General features: G+C 33.4%; 1 protein-coding gene across 1 annotated transcript; it reads left to right on the top strand.

The window, feature by feature from the left end:
* Positions 1-253: 253 nt before the first annotated feature.
* On the top strand, positions 254-5,207 carry LOC114187081 (glycerophosphodiester phosphodiesterase GDPDL3-like). The gene is made up of 9 exons (XM_028075208.2): positions 254-834; positions 1,516-1,809; positions 2,332-2,453; positions 2,588-3,092; positions 3,184-3,222; positions 3,345-3,629; positions 3,790-3,920; positions 4,121-4,592; positions 4,676-5,207. The coding sequence occupies exons 1-9, from the start codon at positions 723-725 to the stop codon at positions 4,858-4,860; spliced, it is 2,145 nt and encodes a 714-aa protein (XP_027931009.2). The 5' UTR covers positions 254-722; the 3' UTR covers positions 4,861-5,207.
* Positions 5,208-9,298: the final 4,091 nt, after the last annotated feature.

Raw genomic sequence — 9,298 nt, forward strand, 5'->3', positions numbered from 1 at the left:
AAAATATAAAATTGAAAGAAATTTCTGGCATATGAAACTTTATGAAGAAAAACATATTAAAAACAAAATAAACATTTGGATGAAATTTCTAGGATCTGTTTCATTTGTTACAGATGAAGACATGAAGCAGTGTCATTAAATGCAGACATAAACACAGCAATGTTAGCTAGCAGCAGCCATAGACATGACAGTGCTACAAAACGAGTTATCTGAACCTTTTTCTTTTCCATCTTTTTCTGTGTCTCACACCTTTGTTTGAGTATTTTTCTACTTATTGTCTCTCTGTTAATACACATTCTCATGATTTTGCTATTATTTATTTCAACCATTGCAGATGAAAGGTTACTTACAAGTTCTGCATAACTTTTGTGCCATTTGCATGAAAGTTTCAAAAACCGCGTGACCACTTATAACAAAGAAAAAGTCATCACATACAGACACACATATAAGCTTGGAAAATAGCTGTATGGTTGACCCTGACTTCTGAGTAGATTTTATCATTGAAGAAGCCAAGGTTGAGTGAAGGGTGTTGTCTTATGCCTATGAATATTCCTCTATAGTTGAACAATTCTAGTTCATCATAGCCTAGTTCTTCTAGTTGAACAGTTAAAGTTCGCACCTTTTTGGCTATCTTTCTCAGAACTTGCATAGTTCTCATAATCTGTACCTCCCTCAAAGTTACATATCCCAGATAAGAATTTTCTGGGTAAGATTTGAAACTCATGCGGCACTTCATGGCTCTCTGTAGTGTACTTGCTATACTCATTCTGCAGCACTCATTGGTAGCACTGGTTTCTTCAGCAGGACCACCAAGTGGCTGGAAAACATTGCGCGGTGTGTTTCTATTTCTTCTTCCCTTTACTCCTATGGTCCCTACTTATCTTCTTATTTGTTAGTTTTGTGGGCTTGTTGAGTCTCATGCTTGGAAGGAAATTGGGTATTTGATACTCTTTCTAAAGGTTCAGACTTTCTTACTCTTGTTTTAATGAACTGATTATTTCAACCCTTTTAAGACAACCTTTTTGAGTCTTGTTACTGCAATTATCATAGCAATGAATAGTCATCAGTTTTTCTTAATTTGAGAGTAAATAGTGTATGCACTCGCACTGTCATTCAATCACAATTGTCAAATATAATAAGTTGGGTTTAAGATAACTACCTTAAAAATCTTACCTGACATGTGATTTCTGATTGGCTGACAATAAATAGGAATTATAACGCTTGAATCATTAATTATAACAATGAATGTAATTCATTTATAAAAGTTTAACATTTACAAAGTGAGTCAGTAAGGAGACATTAAATTAGTTATAGCAGAGAGACAAGACATGCAATGAACTACAGATAATGATCTAGAAGATGATGGTGTTAACTACTCAATGGGTTTTCATCTATTTGTTCTTCATGAATAAATGCTAGAAATTCAACCTTCTGCATGAACTTGTATACACAAAAGCACCCCAAATTTTGTCTTACTTTCTTGACAAACTTTAAAGCAATTCATTTGCTATGCAGGATCTCCACCAGTGGTCATAGCACGTGGCGGGTTTTCAGGGATATTTCCAGATTCAAGTTCACTTGCCTATAATTTGGCACTTAACACTAGTAACCCAGATGTGATTCTATGGTGTGATGTGCAATTAACAAAGGATGGCACTGGGATTTGTTTCCCAGAGCTAAAGCTGGACAATGCCACTGACATTTCAGTTGTTTATCCAGACAAGGCAAAGGATTACTTTGTTAATGGGGTTTCAACCCGGGGATGGTTTACTGCAGACTACAACTTCAAAGAACTAGCAAATGTTTCTCGTGAGTTTGATCTATCTCAAGACTTTAGCAATTTTGTTTTCTTGTTTGGATGATGTCTATATCTTTTTTCTCAAGTAAGATATTTTCCAAAGATAAGGTGGGGTAAGTGGTGGCATGGTGGCATTGATTACTCAAGCATGAAACACAGTGGAAAGCATCAATCTAGTCCCTGAATTGGTTGGCAACACGGGTTAACTATCAATTCATTTTGTTTTTGACATTACAAAAAAGTGATCTAGTTTTCAATTTGTGCCATTATTTGTCAATTTGATATTAACATTAGGAAGCAAATCGACCAATATTGTATAATTCAAGGACTGATTGACTGATTTATAATTGTTAGGAACCAAATTGATGTTAAATTATAGAACCAAATTGATTGGTAATTCCAATTTCAGAGGCTAAATTCATGGAATTTGTTCTGGGTGCTTGCCTTTGATCATCACATGTCAGAACTGGGAAACTTGTGTCCACTGTTATAACATGCTTGTAACACTGATAATCATCTTGTTATTGGAACAGTTGTGCAGGGAGTTTACTCTCGGACTCCTAAGTTCGATGGCAACAAGCTTCCCATTCTCCATGTTGAAGAAGTAGCTAACTTGATAAAATCGCCATCTACAGGCCTGTGGTTAAATATTGAGGTAACTGGAAAAAAAGAGTATTTGTTTCTTGTCCTTTAACTGAATACATTCTTTGTTTTAAAGCAGATCCTAAACGTATACAATTTATTATGTTGTTGGCTAATCATGTTTTTTCATTTTAAAATACAATGCAGCATGATGCGTTCTTCAAGCAACAGAATTTGAGTGTAGAAACCTTTCTACGATCCCTGTTTGCTAAAAATGTAACTGTCAGTTACATTTCATCACCTGATGTGGGTTTCTTAAGAAGGGTTAAATCAATCTTTTGTCATGGAACAACCAGCTTGATCTTCAGGGTTCTAGAGCAGTCTAAGATTGAACCTAAAACCAATCAGTCTTATGGTGAACTCCTGAGAAATCTTGCTCAAATCAAGACATTTGCTTCAGGAATTCTTGTTCCCAAGGGCTATATATGGCCTGTGGACTCAAACCTTTATCTACAACCACATACCTCTCTTGTCTCAGATGCTCACAAGAAAAAGTTGCAAGTGTTTGTATCAGACCTTATCAATGATGTTCCATTTAGCTACAATTTCAGTTATGATCCTGTGGCTGAGTGTCTATCATTCTTTAATGTTGGTGGTTTCTCTGTTGATGGTGTGTTGTCTGACTTCCCAGTTACTCCATCTGCAGCCATAAGTAAGTTTTGTTTCCCTTGCATAGAATTCTAAACATTTATAATTGTAATCAGCACCCCTTTCAGATTCTAAAATCTCATCTCTTACTGCAGATTGCTTTTCTGGCCTAGGGGAAAATCCCACTAAACAAGGTATAACTTATCAGCTGTATCATCATTTTGTAGTTAACAAGTTATGGCTTGTATTGAGGGTGTTGATTTGTCTAAGTTGTCCTTATTGATTTGTTTCTTCTTTCATATGTTTCATGATAAAGTGGACACTTTGGTTATCACAAAATATGGAGCAAGTGGAGATACTCCTGCTTGTACTGACATTGCATATAAGAAAGCTAAATCAGATGGGGCAGATGTACTTGACTGTCCTGTTCAAATGTCCAAGGATGGAACACCCTTTTGCTTAAGCTCTGTAGATCTTTCAGAGAGCACAACAGTTGCTAATACAAACTTCAAAACTCGTGCTACAACTATTCAGGAGATCAAAGGCAACAGTGGCATATATACATTCAGTTTGACATGGGACGAGATAAAAACATTGATTCGTAAGTTGAATGATGTTTTTGAATGTTTCTATGGCATGCTCTTTAATGCCAAACAAGTTTTGGTTTGCAATTTGAGTAATCTATTCAGTCAAATTTCTTGGAAAGTTCCAAAAAAATTCCTAAATCCCTCATGTTTTCTGTTATTTGTTTTTTATTGCAGCCTCAATATTGAAACCTTATGCGAAATACAGACTGATCCGGAATCCAAAATTGGAAAATCAAGGAAAGCTGATAACCTTGTCTGAGTTTTTGTCCTTGACTGAAGGCTCTCGCATCTTGATCGGCATAGAGGTTAGTTCTTCCATTTCTACAGTGAATTATATCTGACCAATGAGATACCGATACTTCAATTTAAATAATGTATTAGTGTCATGTCCGATACGGCATATATTATCTGTGCATCATAGTATTTTACTATTATAAAGAATGGTCCACTTTGATTTACTCCTTTTATGCTTTATCAATGCCATTTTCGTTCATTTTGTTATCAGAATGCTGCATATCTGGCAGAGAAGCAGAATTTAAGTGTGGTCAATGCAGTCCTTGATGCTCTAAAGAAAACAAAACCAAGATCGCACAAAGTTATGATTCAGTCAACTCATAGCTCTGTGCTTAAAAAATTAGATAAATCAAAATTTGAAAGGGTTTACAAGGTTGATGAGAACATTGGCGATGCTGCTGAAACGGCTATTAAGGACATAAAAACATTTGCTGATTCTGTGGTAATACGAAAGGAATCTGTTTTTCCTGAAACTGAGACCTTTTTAGTTAACTCTACAAACATTGTGGAAAAGCTCAAGTCATTTAAGCTCCGAGTTTATGTAGAAACTTTCAGCAATGAATTTGTATCTCAAGCATGGGATTATTACTCTGATGCATCTATTGAGATAAATTCATTTGTCATTGGAACCAAGGTCAATGGCATTATTACTGACTTCCCCAAGACAGCTGACAGATACAGGAGTAAGTTCAAGCTTTTCTATTAACATTTTTGCTTCTTGAACAAGGATTTGGAAAACTGACATTACTTGGTCCTTTCTTTGCAGGGAACTTGTGTTTAAAGCATGGCAAAAAAGTACCTTACATGAGCCCTATTGAACCTGGCAAACTTTATCAACAAATTTCTGAGTTGTTCCTTCCACCACTTCCCCCTCCATCCCCAATCTTGATTGTTAGTAATGTGACAGAGGCACCTTTGCCTAGTGTTTCTGGAAGAGTTCCAACTGCATAGGAAGTTTAGATTTTCTACTGGATTTTTTGGTGTTATCCTCTACTAAGTATTAAAAATACACTATATTAATATTTCAAAATCAGTGGTCATCGGTGTATTTTAAAGATACAACATAGGAACATAACAGAAAAATCCAACAAAGAATTCAAATTCCTGCATAGGCTGCTCTAAAAGTGGGTGTAGTAGCTCCAGCCACCATTAAAGCATGACAAAAAGTGAACAATAAAAACAAGGGTGGCATATTCAAGCCATTATCTTGTAAATTCCATAGTTGGAAAGGGAATGAATGGACTTCTTTGTATGAGAAGTACTTTTTTATTGAATTCAACATTAGAGTTATCATGGTAGCTGCTACTGTCATGATCCATATAGTGTCTTTCTTTTGTCAAGTGTTCTTCTTGTTAGTTGTTTCAACCATTAACACATATTCAAGAGTTTTTTTAACTGTCACATCTTTTCAAGTATTAATCTAATAAAACAAAATAATTATAGTTCAAAATATAAATATTAAAACATACAGTGATATTGAAAACCAATTGGAAGCTTGAGCTTTGATAACCATACTTGAGTAATAAATGATACTTGAATAATAAATGAGACACTCGAGGGATAACTTTCTTCTACAATATTAAATGTCACCACTTGAACTAACAACATATTGATTAAGACTCATTTGATCGAAAAATCCATCACTTTCTGAGATATTATGAAAAAATATAACAACTCAAGAATTTAATACAATTGAAGTAAAACTAATCATTCTTGCAGAAACAATATTAGATTATTACGGGACTTGAACTTTATCTTATCATAATTTTTGAGCTTCTTGGATGGATACTCTACGGTCTTGTTAGCTATGCCTTTGCTTCGGGTATTTGATGGAAAATGGGAGTTTACTTGCAAAAAGAACTTCAACAATCAAGTCAGCAAAAACTTTCAAAGTCAAATCTCACTAATGAAATACGTACCTTTAATTGCTGGATCCAGTCTTATTTATAGGAGATTAATCTCGTTTTACCTTAGTTTAAACCATGGGCTAGACTTTGACTACGTTTTACTTTGGCCCAACTTCATTGGGCCTGTTTGGACTTAGTTAGGCCCAGGCTGCAGGCCCATTATTCTCTTACAATGTCTCAACTAGTTTTTTTCCTAAGTTAAAGTAGACAGCATTCTAGACATTACCACTTCCATATTGGTTCTCCACGACTTTGGTTGGTTGGTGTTCATATCGTTTCTATAATTAAGGGAACCGAATAGTTGACCAACCTTATCATTATGTAAGTTAGTTGATTCTTATAAGGTGTGATTGGCGGTGTGACACTTTGTGACCCAATATGCCGCTATGTACCCGGTTGTTGAGAATATTACTTAATATCTTTTTTATTTAAATTAGTTTTTAGAAAATATTTCAGTTTTAGAGATATGTGTCAGTTTTAGAAATTTGTTATTATTTTAGATTAGGAGTGAGATATTCTAAATATTTTATACTTGATATTTGTTATATTTTGCTCTATATATAGAGTATATCAGTAAAATACAAAAACATGTTCCTCCGTATAACATATCACATATATCTCTCATATATTTCATATCTCTCATATTTTCAAAAGCCCTAAAAATCCCAACAACTGGTATCAGAGCCATTGTTCTTACTGTCGATAGAATGGAAGGAAATATGTCACACGTCGCTATTCCACTCTTTGATGGTGAAAGCTATGATCTATGGGCGGTAAGGATGCAAACATATCTAGAGGGGCTAGATCTATGGGAAGTTGTGGAGGAAGATGATGTTCCCTTATCTGAAAATCCCACCGCGGCTCAAATGAAAGCGTATAAACACAAGAACAACGAAGATTGATGAGAGAAGATCATGAGGCGGTTGAAGGTAATTTAAATTACACGGAAGATAATGCTCTCATAGTCAAGAAAAATAGAAGGAGCAAATACAACAACACACAGGTTTTTCCATCTTGTCCCCATTGCAAGAGAAAAGGTCATCAACCCAATTGGTGTTGGTGGAGGCCAGATGTCAAATGTTACAAATTCGGTCAATTGGGACATGTGGAAAAGGTGTGCAAATCTAAAGATTCTCAAGAAGATGTTCAAATTGTGGAGAATAAATCAGATGAAGATAAATCAGAGGAGGATCTACTTGTTGCAACATCATGTGTCACAACCAACGATTCTTCAAAAGATTGGATTATAGATAGTGGTTGCACAAACCATATGACTCATGATAGAGAAATTTTCAAGGAGCTGAATAAATCAAATATTTCCAAGGTAAGAATTGGGAATGGAGAACAACTTGCTGTGAAAGGTACAGGAACAGTTTCAATTAAAACTCATTCAGGTATCAAATTAATTTTTGATGTTTTATATGTTCCTGAAATTACCCAGAATTTGTTAAGTGTTGCTCAATTGTTAGAGAAAGGTTATAAGGTCTCCTTTGAAAATAAAGTATGTGTGATCAAAAATACTAACAATATAGAGGTATTCAAAGTCCACATGAAAGACAAAAGATTTGCGTTGGATTTTATGAAGGAGGAATTTGCTACAAATATAGTGAGTATGAAAGAAGGATCAAAATTAGAAAATAAATATCCTTGGAAGAAAGTAGATGTCCAAGTGAAGAAAGTAGATGGAGGTTCACATTTTAATATTCATAAAAGGTCCAATGCCACTCCAATGAAATCCACACCGAACAAAGAAAAAGAAGATGATGCTGATATAAGAATAAATATGAAGGATGATGCCAAATTGAAGAAAGATGTGATGCCATGGAAGAAGGAGAAAAACAAATATTGCAAGCACAAAAAGAGGAGAAAATCAAGCATGAAAAGATGGAGAATCAAATCTGAAGATATAAAATAAACAGATATTAAGCAAGGAGGAATGTTGAGAATATTACTTAATATCTTTTTTATTTAAATTAGTTTTTAGAAAATATTTCAGTTTTAGAGATATGTGTCAGTTTTAGAAATTTGTTATTATTTTAGATTAGGAGTGAGATATTCTAAATATTTTATACTTGATATTTGTTATATTTTGCTCTATATATAGAGTATATCAGTAAAATACAAAAACATGTTCCTCCGTATAACATATCACATATATCTCTCATATATTTCATATCTCTCATATTTTCAAAAGCCCTAAAAATCCCAACAACGGTTGTGGTCCGCGTGATGTTCCTTTAGGCGTAGTGGTTATTCTAAGTTAACGATTTTAGGATTAACAACCTTTTAGGATAACGGCACCACTATGATACACTAATTCTTTTCAAGACAACAATTTTCTACTTCAACATAAACACAAAAATAAACCAATTCTTGTCCACTTGATTAAAATCTCCCAAGTCTACAAAAAAATATACATTAAACATCGCAAATAACCAAATATTTCAAAAATCAATGCACATCTATATAATTACATCTTTAACAAACCTAACAACAAATTGTTTGTGAATAAGTGAGTATTATAAAAGGCATATAGTCAATCGTTGCCTAGGTTACACACTTTCAAAGAGTTTATTATATACTAAAATTATCCACATACTTTTGAACTGAATAACAAATGAAGTGAATCTCACATACATGAAGTTATAGATCTCATTTGAACATTTTGTGCACGATTTAGTTCAAATCTTGCCAATTTAACCCCTATTCATGAGAAAGTCTAGATTCTTTATACCATTAATTTATGTGTAGGTCAAATTATTCTAAACTCCTTTATCTCCTTAGTTATATTCTCCAAACAAGACAATACAAGAAAATGCATTTAAAAAAGCTAGGCAAAAAAAAAACTAGAATTTTAAAAAGATAAAATATTTAAAAAAAATAAGAGATAAACATATAATATATCTTGTTCTCTTAAACTTTTTCATCCATATTTAGTAAAACATGTATAACACACATTAAACTCGTTTATTAAACAGAAATAACATGCATAAGTGATAAAAAAAAATGCGTTTACTACTTATCCTTCCATGATTTTAATCATCTTATGTAATTATAAAATGAAAAAGTAAAATGATTTGTAATATTATTAACGCTTCATCGTGCTATAGTCCAAACACTCATCCGCCTCACTACAATGACACTCCGTTGAGAGAACTTTGAATCTAATCTTTGTGCTTTCGTCATTCCTCATTGACCTTAAAAGTCAAGTTAAATGCCAATAATTAATTTGTGAGAGAAAATTTAAGATTGTAACTTGTTTCGGGAAATGAAAAATAGAAAAAACAAACACACCACAAACATATTTACCCTTCCTCTATAATTTTTTCCCCTCAATTTAACTTACTCTAATTTTAATTCATTTTAATTTTATTTTCTGACTCTAAATTATCTTATTAAAGTTTGTTAAAACATATAATTATCTTTTTAATGGGTTTGTTTTTGTTTGGCATGTATAAATTTGAAGAATTCAACATTCTAAA

This window comes from Vigna unguiculata, chromosome 6 (assembly GCF_037176805.1).
Source record: "Vigna unguiculata cultivar grain cowpea cultivar isolate G323 ecotype 2 chromosome 6, ASM3717680v1, whole genome shotgun sequence".
Lineage (NCBI taxonomy): Eukaryota > Viridiplantae > Streptophyta > Magnoliopsida > Fabales > Fabaceae > Vigna > Vigna unguiculata.

What these genes read in the sequence shown, in the direction of transcription:
- LOC114187081 (XM_028075208.2), top strand. Translation starts at nt 723, where the DNA reads ATGCGGCACTTCATGGCTCTCTGTAGTGTACTTGCTATACTCATTCTG. An exon ending in TACTCCATCTGCAGCCATAA is followed by an intron (nt 3,093 to 3,183) that starts GTAAGTTTTGTT and finishes CTCTTACTGCAG; the next exon opens with ATTGCTTTTCTGGCCTAGGG. An exon ending in GGAAAATCCCACTAAACAAG is followed by an intron (nt 3,223 to 3,344) that starts GTATAACTTATC and finishes TTCATGATAAAG; the next exon opens with TGGACACTTTGGTTATCACA.